Genomic DNA, 18,141 nt, shown 5'->3' with positions numbered 1-18,141 from the left:
GACATCTTCCCCACTGTCAGAACCGTAGTGTTCAGACACTTCGGTCTCAACATTGAGTGCTCAAGACTTCTGTCTTCAAACACCATACCTCTGGAAGCAAGGAAACCATTACGTGGATTGACATAAAATTAAATTTTTTGAAGGTCTAAACCGCTTAATAAATATGGACCTATTATTTTCTTTTGTCCTGTAGCTTGACATTAGCATTAAATTTAGGGATCTAAAAAGTTTAATGGATATGGAGGGATTATTCTCTACATTCCTTAAGTCGGACTAGAACTTTTCGGGGCGTCAAGTTCATAGGAATAAAGCAACTCACAATTAATCCGAAACTTTTGTCTTATGTTGTAGTGTTTGTTCTTCACGCATGCGTATAAGTGACCAATCGTCGGACAATAGGAATGGTCTACGGATATTGATTGAAGTTTCATGTAGTTTCATCTCTAAGGTTTCCGCAATAAGTAGTTTGTGGTAGTTGTGTTGAATATTTATAATTTTTGTTTCATTAAAGCCGAATGAATGTCGTTCATTTATTGCATGGAACGAAAGTTCCGATGCATTTGAATGACCCGCCCGCACAGAAGCTTCCTGTTGTTTTGCTCGAAGCTGTGCCGATCCCAGGGTAGATCCTACATAAACAGCGTCGCAATTTTTGCATGGGATGCTGTATACCAAGTCATACTGTGATTGGAATGTGGTGTTTGAAGGACGATTTCTGAAGAATGTGTATAATTTGTTCGTGGGTTTTGCTATGATTTTCATGTCAGTTCCCTTGCATATTTGATTAAGTTTATTGTACCAGTACTCGACATATGGAATAGTGATGAAGTGTATTTTGGTCTTGTCGGATTTTTGTGCAATGTTTGTTGCGAGGTTGTTGTTATTTATTTTTTCACGGGCTATTGTTTTAACTTTGTTTATATAGGTTAGCAGGTAACCCCTATTTGAGAATCTTCTAGCTAATTCATTTATTTCTGTCGTTAGAGAAATCTGGGTGGAAGAATATTTAAAGGTGTTAAGAAATTGATTCGGCATAACCGATTTTTTGTATGGTTGGGGATGATAACTGTGGAAATGCAAAAGCATCCCCTTATTAGTGGGTTATCTATATATGCTGAAATTTAGTTTTTGGTCTAATCTGTGTATAGTAAAATTAAGGAAATTTATGGAGTGGGTTTCTGCTTCAAATTTTTAATTCAAATTTTAATCTCTGATGGATGTTATTAAAAACATCACCATTCCATATGTTGAGTACTGGTACAATAAACTTAACCAAATATGCAAGGGAACCGACATGAAAATCATAGCAAAACCCACAAACAAATTATACACATTCTTCAGAAATCGACCTTCAAACACCACATTCCAATCACAGCATGACCTCGTATACAGCATCCCATGCAAAAATTGTGATGCTGTTTATGTAGGATCTACCATGGGAGTGGCACAGCTTCGAGCAAAACAACACGAAGCTTCTGTGCGGGCAGGTCGTTCAAATGCATCTGAACTTTCGTTCCACACAATAAATGAATGACATTCATTCGGCTTTAATGAAACAAAAATTATAAATATTCAACACAACTACCACAAACTACTTATTGCGGAAACCTTAGAGATGAAACTACATGAAACTTCAATCAATATCCGTAGACCATTCCTATTGTCCGACGATTGGTCACTTATACGCATGCGTGAAGAACAAACACTACAACATAAGACAAAAGTTTCGATTAATTGTGATTTGCTCTATTTTTGTGAACATGATGCCCCGAGAAGTTCTAGTCCGACTTAAGGAATGTAGAGAATAACCCCCCATTTCCATTAAACTTTTTAGACCCCTAAATTTAATTCTAATGTCAAGCTACAGGACCAAGAAAATAATCGGTCCATATTTATTAAGCGGTTTAGACTTTCAAAAAATTTCATTTTATGTCAATCCATGTAATGGTTTCCTTGCTGCCAGAGGTATGGTGTTTGAAGACAGAAGTCTTGAGCACTCATTGTTGAGACCGAGGGATCTGAACACTACGGTTCTGACAGTGGGGAAGATGTCCCACATGTTTTGTAAAATTGGTATCGCCTTCCCAAATAATTATTAGCGCGTTGGACTAGAAGATTTGGTTGGAAAAGAAGCTTCCTATATCTAAAATAAAGGTAATCCCTGTTGTTTCATAATATAATAGAATATAGGAATTATTGAGCATTTAATAGCTCTCTATTATCAAATCTATTAATTATACATATGAATTAACTAAGCCAGCTAGAGTGAAAATAATATATGAGAAATCATGTATGTAAAAATATGAAAAGTGTACTATATAAACTCATGCAAAGCAGCAGAGAATACTATTAAATATGAAAGTGTTAATGGAAAGTTTATAACTGAAAAGAGGAGATTATGGACCAAAGTATAGTTCTACTATCAGAAGAATGAACTAAAGGTCATTGCCATTTACGGTCTAATTAAAAAGTAGAGGAGTTATTGAAGTAGGTAAAAGGGAGATGAATGCAGATATTGATATTAAATTTCTATTATAGACCATGATGAAATGGGCACAGAATCAATTCTATGGATATTCATATGTATTTACATCTATGATTAATTTTAAACAAAGGTTAAAATCAAAGTACCATAATTGCTGCTTCACCCCTTTACTCCTAAAGTAGAAAGTATGGTGGTGACCTCGAGCTCATTCTCATGGTGCCATGACTATATAGAATCAGTGAAGCTACTAAAATTTAGAGCATAATTTACAGGCAAGTGCCAAAAATAACTGATTACCTAAAAAAATAAATTTAGTAGCCACTGAAGAGACTGCTAAATATCACAAAGATGGAAACTTATGCTAAGAAATGCATATGAAGCCAGAACAGTGAGAAGATACATTGTAAAAGAAAATAGAATAAAAAACAACTTTGGATAAATCATTTGGCAGATTAAAAATAAATAAGATCATAACAAGGCTTAAAAATAGCAAAAGAGTGTGAAATATCACATAAATCCAACAGTTAAAAAGGAAGCAAAAAATTTCAGCCACAAATCCATATATGTGTGAGTGTGTGTGTGTGTACACATACATAACCAGAGTATATTAGGTTATATCCATTTTATTAGGTACCAAAGGTTGTATGAAAATGAGCTGATATATAATACAATTCAGGTATTATCTTTGCTATTATATATTTTGATCACTGCAAAAATACTCACACCCACCTTCAAAGGTTGGTGTGATCTCACAATGTGTGTGTTTGTTGTTTGGTTTTTAGGAGCATTAGCAACTAAGGCCATATTGCTCCGGGATATGCGGTGGTCATTCCCTGACCTTTCCGCATCCTCCATATTTGGTGGCGACAGGCTCGAACCCCGGTCTAATCAAGAAGCGTGTGCTATGCACTGCTGCTCCTTCCCACCTGGCTACGGAGGCGCCCCACAACAATGTGTGTGTGTGTGTGTGTGTGTAGGATAAAAGTAAATAGGTACAGGAGTGGTAATAAGAGAAATATATGATGGAATATAGACCTGGGTTACTACTATGTAGAGTAGAAGGCACCCAACGACTATAAATAAATAAATGCTAGTAGGTTATGCTTTTAATGTGGAGAGAACAGCAGGTAGTGTAATCAACAGTGTAGATAACATAGAAAGACAGTGATAAAATAACACAATTTGAACCTGCAACAAAAAGTAAAAAAATATTATATTATAAGTACTTAGTGCTGTATTTCAGATGATTTCAACGTCATTAACGAGGGCCAGCAGTCAAAACCAATCAAAATGCAGCAAAAAGTAATGCCTCTGTTTCTAACATGAAATATACATAGCACGTGGTAAAAAGATACCAGGCTTTTTTAGTTTATTGTTGATGTTCTGAAGTCATGTTAATCGTAATGCTAGCTTATATATCGTGGCTGACCTGACAGAGGTGGAGAAATGATAGATAATAAGGAATATAGGTAGTAAAGCAATACTAAAAGTCGTTGAAAGTTGAAATCACGAGATGGAGCTGCCAGTCAGGAATCGTACTTACTGATTTCGCAAGCCGGAGAAGAGGGGACGGTGTTCCGGTGTGCTGCAGTGAGGGAAAGAATGCTACGTGCATGTTTCAATGACTATATGGTATGTGTGTAAAAGTGACCTCATGCATTGGAAAGCAGTACGGGGTTGACGGGGGGATTAAACACAATGAGGCCATGTGTCTAAGGATAGCGGAGAAGGCGTAACGTACAAAATAGCATGAAAAAGATGCTGAATTTTGTATGAGGCAAAGTCAGTATCTATAGTAGTAAAATAGCATCTTGATATTGCTTTCGAAACCTAATCGCGCACAAGAAATAAAAGATAGGGATTCAGAATGGTAAAAAGTAGTGTGAAGATGAAAGAGATTAGTAGTGCTAGGGTAGTCTGGGGTTGCTAGCCTGTTCCCATTATATTAATATAATGGTCTACCTTCATCATTATTAACATCACTGACTTAAACAGATGAGAGACAGTCCCAGAAATTATGTTCAGGGTCCTACTTCAGGAACGGGCTAGCGACCCCGGATTGGTTTTGATGGCTGGCCCTCGTTAACGATGCTGAAATCATCTGAAATACAGCACTAAGTACTTATAATATAATATTTTTGACTTTTTTTGTTGCAGGTTAAAATTGTGGTATTTTATGACTGCCTTTCTATGTTATCTAACCCGTTGGTTGATTACACCAATGGGATAGAATTAATTTAAGAGTTAATTAGAGTTAACAAATTAGAGTTAATTTGTAAAAAGGATAAGTGGAACAGGACCAGAGTAGGTCTGTCAGGGGCAAAGGTTGACGTTGTAGAGCAGATATCATCTTTTAAGGGCACAAAAGGTGATATAGTTGTACACGTTGGCACTAATGATATTAGGAGTAGGAGACCGGCAGAATTACTTAACAAGTACAGGTCACTGTTGAACAAAAGCCAAGAATTAGGGTTGATTTTGAAAGAGTCTGCAATTCTGCCCAGACACGATAGAAGGGAGTATATGATGAGAGCCGTATCGATCAAATCGATACGGCTCTCATCATATACTCCCTGGCTCTCATCATACGGCCCTGGAAAGAATGTGCAAGGCTCAAGGAGTAGAATTTTTTTCAGCCTGGACTGTACTTGTTAACAGGAGAAACTGCTTCTATAGGGATGGGATACACTTAAATAGAAAGGGTGCAAGAATATTTGCTGATGCTATCGAGGCAGTGTTAGGTGTGTCGGAAAACTGATAGCTTTTTTTTTTTTTTTTTTTTTTATGTGAACCCCAAACACGAGAGGTATTAGAACCTATAGTACTTAGTACCGTGCTTGGGTTGGAGGTTGAGAAGACGAAAGAAGATATTTGTTGACATTGGACTTGAACTTCTGTAGATTGTAATTTTCAGGAAATATGTATGAAGGAAGGTTGTTCCAGAAAACGGCAGTTGAATGAATAAATGAGGAAGATGAAAAGTTGGTTCTGTGGGTTTGAAGTTGGACAGTAAATGGATGTTGGCTGGTGGCGGCACGTGTTCGCACTGTTTTGAAAGAGAGAGCGGGAATTATAGAAGCCAATTCAGAAGAACAGTGCCCATGGAAGTATCTGTAGAAGAGACATGCAGCAGAAACAGTGCATCTATGAGACAGCGAGTGGAGAGACTGTTAGAGATGAATCATTAATTAACCTAACTGCCCTCTTCTGAATGGAATCAAGAAGCCTGAGAGAGGTTTTGGGGGCACCACCCCAGATGTGGGAACAATATTCCATGGCAGGGCGGATTTGCGATTTATACAGAGTGAGCAGCTGTTTGGAAGAAAAGTAACGCCGAGAGCGAAAGAGAAAACCAAGTTTTTTAGATGCAGAGGAAGCAATATTTGTAATGTGCTTGTGCCAAGAGAGATTAGAAGTCAGGGTAATCCCCAAAAGAGATATATCCTTTTGCCTAGAAATTGGAGTGTCACTAAAGATAAGCATAGGAGCAGAAGAATCCTTTTTGCGAGATATAAGACAAGACTGAGTTTTAGAAGGGTTGAAATCAACTAAGTTGTCTTTGCCCCACTGGAGAATTACCTGAAGATCGGCATTTAAAGAATTGGTAGCAGATTTTCGAGAAGTTGAAGCTGATTGAGCAGGACAAGGTTTCTCAAAATGGAAAGTTGAATGCAATGTGCTATCATCAGCAAAACTATGGATAGGATTTCCAGTCAATGGAAGAAGGTCATTGATATACAAGAGGAAAAGATTGGGGGAAAGAACTGAACCTTGGGGGACACCAGCATTAGTGGAGAAGTTAGAAGACAGAGAGCCATCTACCATCACCCTCAGTGAGCGATCAGAGAGAAAACTGGATAACCAATTACTAAAAACAGTTGGCAAACCATAAGATGGAAGCTTGTTTAGAAGACCTTTATGCCAAACACGATCAAAAGCCTTTGAGATGTCAAGAGCAACTACTTGTGTTTCACCGAACCTTTCCATTGAATTAGTCCATAAATGGGTAACATAAGCCAGAATATCACCAGTGGATCGACACTGACGGAATCCATACTGGCGATCGTTGATCAGACGGAAGGTTTCTAGGTAGTTTAAGAGTTGGCGGTTAATTGATTTCTCCATTACTTTAGAAAGAGTAGAAGTAATTGCAATGGGACGATAATTGGATGGGAGGGATTTGTCACCCTTTTTAGGAACTGGCTGGATATGAGCAAATTTCCAGGCAGAAGGAAAAACACCTTTAGAATAAGAAAGTGAAAAAAGGCGGCAAAGAATAGGAGTAAGTTCAGGAGCACAGGTTTTGAGAACAAGTGGAGAAATACCATCAGGACCTGGAGCTTTCTTAGCATCGAGATTCATCAAAATCCTTCTGATATCCTTTTGACGGAAGACCACAGGAGGCATTGAATGGAGTGTGTTGGGAATGGTGGGAGGTGTTTTACCAAGATCATTAATATATGAGTTGGAAGAAAAATGGAATGCTAGCAGGTCAGCTTTATCCTTGGCTGAAGTGACAACAGAACCATCTGGTTTGGACAGAGGTGGGAGCAGAGATGGGCAAAAGTTGCGGCCAATAGCTTTTGGCAAGAGACCAGAATGCTTGGCTATACCATTAGGGCAAGAAGCAAGTTTTCTACTCTTAGCCTGTTCAAACTCTAGTTTGGACTGATTAATAACTGCTTTACAATTGTTGCGAGCTTTGGTGTAGGCAGAAAATGAAACTGAAGAATTAGAAACAAGCCAATTACGATATGCAACATTCTTCTCTTGGACAGCCTTAGCACATTTATTGGAAAACCAAGGTTTAGATAAAGGACGAGATTTTAAAGTGGAGTGTGGGATAAAGGATTCCATTCCTGCAAGAATAATTTCACTGACACGATCTGAGCAAACGTTGACATCAGAACTTTTGAAACAGTAATCCGACCAAGGAAAAGAAGAAAAGAAGTCTCGCAGGTCATCCCATTTTGCATTCTTGTAATGCCAAACAACACGAGGTAGGGAATAGCCATGAGATAAAGGTTCCATTGGAGAAGAGATAATCACCATATTGTGATCTGAAGTGCCTAAAGGAGCTCTCACTTCGACCGTGTACTTAGAAGGGTTGTTGGTGAGAAAAAGATCAAGCGTATTGGCTGTATGATTAGGATTGCCCGGTATTCTTGTAGGTAAATGAACAATCTGTGCTAGGTCATTAGTAATTGCAAAAGCCTCAGCATCTCGACCTGCTGGGTCGGTGTGACTAGAAAACGGAAGCCAGCTGGGGCTGTGAACATTAAAATCACCAAGGAAAATTACCTCACTGTTAGGAGAGTTGGACTGGAGAGAGTCAAGTTGCAACGAGAGGAAGTCAAAGAGCTCCAAGTGATTAGTCGAGTTTGGAGAACGGTAGAGACAACAGATGAATTTGACACAATGAGGTAGAGAGATTTTAAGCCAGAGAAGATCAAAGAGAGGAGATTCCAAATTGCCAAGTCTCTGACAGGGAATATCAGAACGGACATATGCACAAGTACCACCTTTGAGGCGAAAGGAATCATACAGTGAATAATTTGGGCATCTGAGATGAGCAGTAGTTGAATCAACCGATAACTGAGATTCTGTCAGAAAAAGTACATGAGGTTTGGCAGACTGCAAGTGGAAATGGACATCGTTGAGATTAGAATTGAGACCACGTATATTTGTGAAATGAATTAGGAAGTCCTTGGGAGGTTTAGATCTTTTCGCAGATAAGCTTGCTCTATTAGTCTGACAATTCATGGTGTATTCAATAGTAAGAAAAAGTGGGTGGGACATGCTGTATGAAGTAATGAAATTTTTGAGTATGGCGTACATGTGGTAAGAATATACCCAGATCCTTGACATAACGTGGCCTCGACAATGCTCCCCGCATACACACTACTCGGACTCCCTCCAGTCACTATCTGGCAGAGTAGAGGTAGCAAGATTATACACTAGCTGATCCGGAAGCCTCCTAGAGAGTTACCAATAGGTCCGGTCCGGTGTACTAACTAGCGGCCGGCCTGCGAAAACCGTTTTAGAGCTGTACCCTCGAAATGTAAGGAATACTGGATCTCGCCACGACGTTCATCATAACCTCAAAAGTCATCAATCATACTGCATGATGGAAGAGATAGGGAAGGGTTGACCGGAACTTAGCTCTAGAGACTAAACATGGGTTCCACCACTTCAAGCCTCCAATAAGCAAAGTGGTGGTATTTCACCGGTTGATGAGAGTCATCTTCCACCTAGTACTGCCTGGTAACATAGAGGGGCGGCGTTCCTCCATGTGGTGTGGGCGCCACACCTCGACCCCTGCTTACGTTGGTTCACATCTGGGTGGTCACCCACCATGTACTTGTGCATGGAGGTTATACCCAGGATTACTAACAGTCCCACCATCGTGAAGGTGCAAGCAGAGGATTTGGCTGTCACAGACCGTCCGGACTTAGCCGAAATTGGGTCCACTTGACTTGAGTGTCACCCGAATATCAGTTCCATCAGCATTTTAGACTCCCAGGTAGCAAGTACAGCTTGTCTGGCATATCTGAGAGAATGTCTGTGACAACCTCAAGGACCAAGCTTGGGGGGATACAAGGACTAATAGTTTAACAGTAGCCGCAGGCAGAGGTGAAGGTGATTCTTGCACAACTTCTATTAGAATAAGTAGCGACCTGGAGCGTGGGGTGTTGGGGGTTTCAGGGACGGATGGCAGTCATCCTGAAATAGGTGGGTATATGGGATGTGTTAGGATAACTAGGAATAGGAGTAGGAGCATGTATGCTTGCATGTATACCAATGCTAGAAGAAGAAAGTAAATAAATTTGATGAATTTGAAGTGTTGGTCAAGACATCAAAGGCGGATATTGTTGGGATAGCAGAGACGTGGTGTCACACAGATATAAGGAATGCAGAACTGGAATTTGGGGAGTACAATGTGTACAGAAAGGATAGACAGGATAGAAAGGGAGGAGGTGTTATGCTGTTAATTAAGAAAAACAAAATCAAAAGAAGTGCATCCAGTTGATATAGATGAACAGTGCACTGTTGAGTCAGTTTGGTGTGACATAAGCACTGCGAAAGCAAAAATAAGAGTAGGAGTGTGTTATAGGCCTAATGACTCGAATGAGTACAATGAACAATTGTACAGAGAAATAGAGTGGGCTAGTAAATCGGAATGTCTTATAATGGGGGATTTTAACTTCCCAGATATTGACTGGAACTTGTGGATTGGTCACTCACACACTAGTCAGACTTTTGTGGATTTACTGGACGATTGTTTTCTGCAGCAGCATGTTCGAGAGGCAACCAGAGAAAGTAATACCCTTGATCTGGTTATCAGCAGTGATCATTTGTGTATTAAGAATTTGCAGATAAAGGAACCACTAGGTGGCAGTGATCACAGTGTACTGAGGTGGGATTTACTTAAAGATTTAATTACCATCAGGGGTAAAGGAAAGGGTTTTTGCTTCCGTAAAGGTGAGTACAGTGGTCTCCGACAGTTTTTAAATTCTGTACAGTGGGATCAACCGACGATGTTACCAACAGTAAATTCTAAGTGGGAAGCATTCAAGGAATTAATCATGGATGCTACTAAAAGTTTCATACCCATTAAGAAATATTGTTCAAGGTTTAGGCCTCAATGGTTATCTAATGAACTAATGAGACTCGTAACAGAGAAGAAAAATGCATGGGATGCATATAAATTATCAAGCGACTCAGAAGCCTATGGCAGATATAAGCTAGTCTGTAATCAGGTCACAAAGGAGGTTAGGCAGGTGAAGGCAGATTACGAGAAATCCTTGGCAAAAGATGCTAAGAAAAACAGCAAGGATTTCTTTACTTATATAAACGCTAAAAAGAAGGAGATGAATCTGATTGGTCCACTTGACATTGATGGTTCGACTGTTGATGATTCTGCTCAAATAGCAAACAAACTGAATGAGTATTTTGCATCTACATTCACACATGAGGAATTATTAAGGTTTGAAAATGGCAGAAGGTTATCAAATTGTAGCAGGATACTTAATGATTTTGTAATAACTGAAAGCAAAGTGGAGGAGAAATTGTTGAAGTTAAACATAAGAAAAGCACCTGGGGTGGATGGGATCTATCCAGTTATATTAAAGGAGGCGGCAAAGCAACCAAGCAAACCCTTAGCCATAATTATGAGAGCATCCTTGGACTCATGGGAGGTTCCCACGGACTGGAGATGTGCAAATGTATCCCCAATTCACAAAGGGGGATCGAAGGGTGACACGAGTAATTACAGACCAGTTAGTTTAACTTCTGTTCCAGGTAAAATAATGGAGTCACTGGTTAAAGATGCATTGCAGGATCATATAGACAAGACTGCAGCAATAATTCAGACACAGCATGGGTTTGTTAAGGGAAAGTCTTGTCTGACAAATATGATAGGATATTATGATGTGGTTACAAAGGAACTGGATGCAAAAAATAATTTTGATATCATATATTTGGATTTCAGGAAAGCTTTTGACACTGTTGCGCATGGAAGACTATTGTACAAATTGGTGCAGAATGGTATTAAGGGTAAGTTGCTACAATGGATAAAAGGATGGTTAAGTGGGAAAAGACAGAGGGTGGTAATCAATGGGTGCTGCTCTTCGTGGACTAATGTTATTAGTGGAGTCCCACAGGGTTCGATGTTAGGCCCACTGTTGTTCTGTATATTTATCAATGATATTGATGAAGGTATATCAGGCTTAGTATCGAAGTTTGCAGATGATACAAAGGTTGGCAGGGTTGTTAATGACAGTAATGGCAGTGTGCTACTGCAACAGGATCTAGATAATTTGGGCAGATGGGCTAAGAAGTGGCAACTGAAGTTTAACCTTGACAAATACAAAGTACTGCATATGGGTAGAAGTAACCCCAGAGAAACTTACCAACTATGTGGTACTACACTTAAAGTGGTAGAAAATCAAAAAGACCTGGGAGTAATTGTGCAGTCAGATATGAAGTTTTCTGAGCAATGCAGACATTGAAGGCTGCCAGGGCAGGTCATGGGGTTCTGTCAATGATATATAGGAATTTTGTTAGCAGGGAGAAGGAGGTGATTGCCCCTCTGTATAAGGCAATGGTCAGGCCACGCCTTGAGTACAGGTCTGGAGGCCTCATTTTAGGAAGGATGTAGATTTATTTGAGCGTGTACAGAGAAGGGCAACAAGATTGGTGAGGGGAATGAAGGGCTCCTCATACCAAGAGAGGCTGAAGTTCTGCAAATTGCAGTGGCTGGAGACTAGACACCTGTGTGGTGATCTGATTGAGGTGTATAAGACCTTGAATGGGTTGAACACGCTGAATTCTGATGGGATCCTTCCACTTGTTCAGATTACAGAACCTAAGGGGGCATATATTCAAATTAAGAAAGGACAGATGTAGAATAGATGTGCGGAAATTTGCCTTTAGCCAGCGGGTGGTTAATTGCTGGAAAAAACTTCCATCTGTCGTTGTCGAAGTTGACATGTTAAATAAATTTAAGGAGGAACTGGACAGGCATTTGGAGGGAATGGTGTGATTTTTTTTTTTTTTTTTTTTTTGGCTGATGCTGCATAAGCTCATAACACTTGCTTTCTTGCATCACATGCCACTACTACTACTACTACACTACCTGTTGTTCTCTCCACATTAAAAGCATAACCTACTAGCATATATATATATATATATATATATATACACAAAATATTGAGGAAAATAATAGAAAAGGTAAATCAATCAAATAATACACCATTCAGGGATTTAGGAAAATGCTAAGGATTAAAAAAAAAAAAAAAAAAAAAAAAATATCGCTTTTTACCCACAATCCAGATGACTTCAACTGGAGGATGTCTTCAAATAATTAATTAATTTTTATTTCTCCGAAATTATTAGGGCAATCCAAGGACGTAGGAGAAACTATTTCTTATCTATACCACTATTTTTCATCTTTATGGAGTTCAGGTTCTATTATTCCTACTCCTTTAGTTTTTCTTCTTACTATCTGTATGTTTCTCTTTGCATTAACTTAAATTTGATTGGTTAATTAATTAATTATTTATTTTTATTTATTTTTACCATATCCATCACATAGGGGGCACCACATATTATCTTGACGACTATTATCGTTACTATATTATGTCCTGGATACGGTGGATATGTAGTATGTATTATATATATATTTAATCTTATTGTAATCATTAAATTACGTTTTCTGTCGGGTCAACGATGATTAATATATGCTTACATTTATAAGTTATTTATAATTTACTTATATTTTCTTACTTTTGATTCTAAAATTTCCTGGTTGGCCCCAGCAGAAGTCATCTGGATTGTGGGTAAAAAGCGATAATAATTTTTTTTTTTTTTTTAATCCTTAGCGTTTTCCTAAATCCCTGAATGGTATTATTTGATTGATTTACCTTTTCTATTATTTTCCTCAATATTTTATACACATTATGGTTGTAATGCATGATTGCTCTGCAACTGCATTGACCCATAAATATTAGTTACAGTCGTTATAATTATTAACTTTTTTATTACTAATGTATGATCTCATATACAGTATAATGTGATTTTCTTGTACATACATATGTATAATAAAGTTTAATTGATAAATTAAACACACATTAAGACATTACCAACATTAAATACGTAATAATAAAGCACCGCAGACTCTCGAGTTACCAGGATTAGATTAACCGGGACCCTTCAAGACTCCAAATAAAAATTTAAAAAAAAATAAATAAAAAAAAAACATCAACCAGAAATCATAAAATTGAAGTAATAACTAGAATAGATTTAAACAGATATTTTGCAAGTTGTAAATAAGTGACAAGAACTGGTGTTATAAGTCATCATTGGGAGATTAGTGTACATATTATCTTGCAACCTCCGCTGTCTTCACACCTACCGCTCAAAAAGAGAGAGAGAGAGAGAGAGAGAGAGAGACCGACACGCAAGTAGCATGTTAAGTTTTTTTATTTTTTTTCTGTCGTTAAACGCGGGTAACTGAATCAGTGGATATGGGGCACTACTGTATTTGTATTTTTTTTAATGCAAAATTTCTACCATAGTTAATTTTGTCCCCCAAAGTGCCTTATACCCCACAATGAGATTAAACATCCCCTCTTCGAAGATGCCCAAGTTTACAAGCTCAGTAACCCAGATTTTTGGTGGCTCTCCACATATGAGAATCCTTTTTCTATTCTTACCAGATGAGATTCAAGTCTTTGGACTCTTTAAGGAAGTTCAATGTCTTTTTTTAGATGCTGCCTTAAGGATGCTGAACACAACATTCTAAATGTGGTCTCACTACTGACTTCTGTAACAAGATTACAACCACCTTCTCCCTATATAGAAAAATCATTTATACACAAGTAAACTGCAGGTTTTTATTTCTGAAATGTAGAACTTCACACTGGCAGCATTTGATCACAGCATGCTAGGGTCTTTAATTGTTATCACATCATGTGTTTACAGGGTCAATCTGAATGTTGAGAGCTGAGAAAACTGGAATAAGTCATGGGAGGAGATCCATCTGAGTTTGGTTAACTACAGATCCTAATGAAAAGGTCTTAATTAAGTGTTCTTACAGTCTCCAATGGAATTTGAACCTAGATTTCTCCAACTGAGTAACAAACCCACTGTTGTCATGGAGAATTCAATGGCAATGAGGAATGACAGAAATTGATATTCAGAAGGAGCAGAGAATTGCTATATTGTACGGAACAACAAATATGCCACCATACAGGAAATAACAGCTCAGTTCAATCAAGGAAACAGCAGCAAGCATCTGTGTATATGATACATCAAACTGCACCATTAAACAACCTTGTTGCATGCCAATACTGTGCACACAACTAGAAAACATGCCTATTATGGATTATCTCACACACACACACACACACACACACACACACACACACACACACACACACACACACACACACACACACACACACACACACACACACACACACACACACACACAACATGCCTATAATGAGTTATTCAGCACAAAAACTGAAAAAGGGTCTAGCCATCAAATGAATGAATCCAGCTTCCAACTGCATCACACCGATGGTAGAGATAGGATGAAACATGAAGCCATGGATCCATCATTTATGACCACAACATTACAGGCAAGTTTGAGAGGTGCACTGGTCTGGAAGTAGTTTTTTTTTTTTTTTTAGTTCAAGAGTCCCTCGATTCCCTCAGATCAATGACTGGATGCTACAGCACGTTTAAATTTTATTGTGAGCTATATGCACCCCATCACATATTGACTGCCTATCCCTCAACTGACAATTATTTTCAGCATGAAAATACATTTTTTCACTACACTTTCATCCAGATGGTTCTAGGATGTAAGTGTTCAATTTCTCCAAGTCAACAATCTATAATTCATAGATTGTTGACTTGGAGTATTTAAGTAAACATAAAAAAAAGTAACACACCAAATATAAATGTTGTTCTAATGGAACATGAATATATATATTTATATATTTATAATGTATTTATATATTTTTATAAATATATTTATATAAAATATAAATATATATTTTATAATGCATTCAAAAGTTTATGCGACATTACTACAAGCATTTAAAAAAGTCTCACAAAACTGCATACACAATTCCCCTCCTCTGACTTACAATTCAGGCAAATATTCTTTAATACATCTCAGTAAGGTGCTTATTCTTTTACAGAGCACTTTTTAAGAGACCAAAGACAAGGAGATCACCAGAATAAAGAGTCTGATTACATGAATAAATCTTTTACTGACCACAAAGTTTGCAGGTCATTTACCAATAGTTTAGTATGCATAAAACCTTTACAGGACACAAAACAATCTCGTGACTTATAAAAGTTTTATGCTATATGGCTGTAAAAATACTTCCATGTGTAGATGCAGTGATAACATAAGCATTCAATACCTGGATGCTTACCTGCTACAAATATGATATAATACATGCTCATTTGTAGACTGAAACAATTTAAATTGCTGCAAATGTAAGTGGTTTGCAGTAGCATTCAGCATTTATCCTGGTGCCGTGTGGCAGTAATTCTATGAGTAATGGTTTTTGGGTTCAAAGCAAAATGTAGATAAGCCTCACTGGCATTAAGCAAGCCACAATGCCTCTCTTGGCAGTGGAGAGCTCTGATGTTTTCACCTGCCAGTTAAACTCAATGGCTGCCGTGTCATTCATCATCATCAACAACAACAACAAACTGCTACAGGAAGGCAGGCTTGTTTCCTCCTACTGATATCTTTGAGATGTTGCAAGCAGCCCTATTTGCACATTCTTCTGTTTGCCCACATCACACATGCCTTCCACATTTCAAGAAATCAACATCAGATATATGCATACTGCTAGTTGATACCAACCACTTGCATTATTCCACACAGCATTATGTGACAACCTGCCTCTTCCAATGCAGGTATTCCCTGTAAAAACTTGTAAGTGATAAAAAAAAAAACTTGTGGGTATTCCTGTGAGCAGAAACTATATTACAGCATAATTTCCTAAACCAAACAAAGCCACTGGGGGAAGGAATCATTTTTTGCCCAACAAATGACTGCATACTTCATTACACGCACGCGTACTCTGCATCTGCACCTATATATCAATCACTAGAACAAGCATACAAAGAGCCTGTGTATGCCCAATCAAGTTTTTCCACATTTCTATAAAACTGTATTAAACTAAAATAAAAAGGAGTATAATAGTGGCACAAAAAACTCTGAACATATTAATTTACTAATAAGAATTACAAAACCACATATACTACCTCTCAAGGTTTTTAGTACTCCAGAATCAATATGGTGACCAAATGGAACCCATGGTGGTGGTCCCCCATCTGAACTTCTTATATGTACGTGAGCAGCAAGGTTCTGTAAAAATATATAACAAATAAATGAACAAAATAAAGTTTATATTGAAAATAACTACAACTTAATTAATATACAATAAATTCGCATTATAGCTTTCAATGGGACTAGCTCCAAAAAAGTACTGTTCTATAAGCAGGAAAGTGTTAGAGGTGAGACGTTTTTTTGAAGGTTATTTTTCATCAATATTTTGGTAGATAACACTGATTTTAACTTTTTTTGCAGTGTTTATGAAAAAATGTAAATTGAAATGCAAGAATAAATGAAGATATGTAAGCTGAAACATGCACACTTATACTATGCTTGCTTTTCGGGCAACTTCAGCATTCTGATGGGCTTATACAAGTGCTTGAGAAACCCAGTTGACACCCTTGAAGAAATTAAAAACAGGGACCTCTCAAGCACAATGCTGGGGACTGCACTCATGCAACAAAGACACATTGAGATCCTCTATAGTAGAGTGTGCTGGTCCCACAGGAAGTAGTTGTCACCAACTCTATTTGTCAGGGAAACAAGAAATATAGTAATAAGGATAAGTGGAATAGGACCAGAGTATGTCAACTCACAGCAAAAGCTGATGTCAATGTAGAGCAGCTATTATCTTTTAAGGGAAGAAAAAGTGATAAAAAGTTATTAAGAAATTGAGAAAAAGTGATTAAGAGTAGGAAATCTGAGGATTTACTTAAAAGTACAGGACAATGTTTGAAAAAAATTCCATTTTAGGATTAAATTTGAAAGTGTCTGAAATTCTGCCCAGACATGATAGGAGGGAGCACTGTGATGAGAAAATTCTTGATCAATTTGACCTTGGAGAGACCATTCAAGGATCATGAAGTAGAATTTTTCTCAGCATGATTTGTGCTTGTTAACAGGAGAGAGAGTGGTTTTAGAGGGATGGAATATACTTAAATAGGTGTGAAAGAATATTTGCCGATGCTATATAAAGGCAGTATTAGGTGGATAAGAAAACTGCTACCTGGGGGGGGGGGGAGATACACAGCCTAATACATTAATAGCAGCAACAGGTGTGACTGTTGCACAGAGATGCAAGTAATTCTTGTACTGCTTCTACTGGAACATACAACAGCCTGGAAAGCAAGGTGTTGGCAAGCACAAGGCCTGCTAGGGTGTCCTCATGGAACAAGCAAACACGGGGGCTGTTTTAGGATTACTAAGAGTAAAAACAGGTACATGTATACTTGCATGTACACCGATACTAGGAGAACAGTAAATAGATTTGATGAATTTAAAGTACTGGTTAAGTCATCTAAATGTGGAAATTGTAGGAATATCGGAGTCATGGTGTCATTCAGGCATAAGGGATACAGAATTTAAATATGGGAGTACAACCTGTACAGAAAAAAAACAGACAGAGCAGGGGGGGGGGAGGAATTGTGCTCTTAGTTAAGAAGCACAGAAAATCTAAAGCAGTGCATCCAGTAGACATGGGTGGCCAGACAAGTAGAAAGACTTTTGTGGATTTATTGCATGACTATTCTTTTATACCAGTATGTTAGCGAGAGGCAATGAGAGAAAGCAACTCTTGATCTGATTATCAGCAGTGGGTCTTCATGGATTAAATATCTACAAATAAAAGAACTGCTTTTATCTGTTTTATTTGTGTCTACTTAATAACACTGGCAGAGATCAGTGTATTGACATGAGATTTACTTAAAGTAATGACTGTCATTGAAGTATGTCAATGAAGTAATGACTGTCAAGGGCAAAGGTAACGGCTTTTGCTTGCTTCCATAAGTTG

At 38.0% G+C, this 18,141-nt stretch overlaps 1 protein-coding gene across 1 annotated transcript in view; it reads right to left on the bottom strand.

Moving 5' to 3' along the window:
• Tdrd3 (Tudor domain containing 3) overlaps positions 1-18,141 on the bottom strand; it is a 147,081-nt gene that overhangs the window by 53,009 nt on the left and 75,931 nt on the right. Inside the window, exon 6 of the mRNA XM_090379789.1 lies at positions 16,283-16,385. Within this exon, the coding sequence (XP_090235915.1) occupies positions 16,283-16,385 (103 nt within the window). The remainder of the gene's footprint in view (positions 1-16,282; positions 16,386-18,141) is intronic.

This window comes from Mastigoproctus giganteus, chromosome 1 (assembly GCF_048544385.1).
Source record: "Mastigoproctus giganteus isolate SK-2022 chromosome 1, ASM4854438v1, whole genome shotgun sequence".
NCBI classification, from domain to species: Eukaryota; Metazoa; Arthropoda; class Arachnida; order Uropygi; family Thelyphonidae; genus Mastigoproctus; species Mastigoproctus giganteus.
Note: the sequence above shows the minus strand (reverse complement) of the source record. Positions and strands in the feature narration are given on the sequence as shown.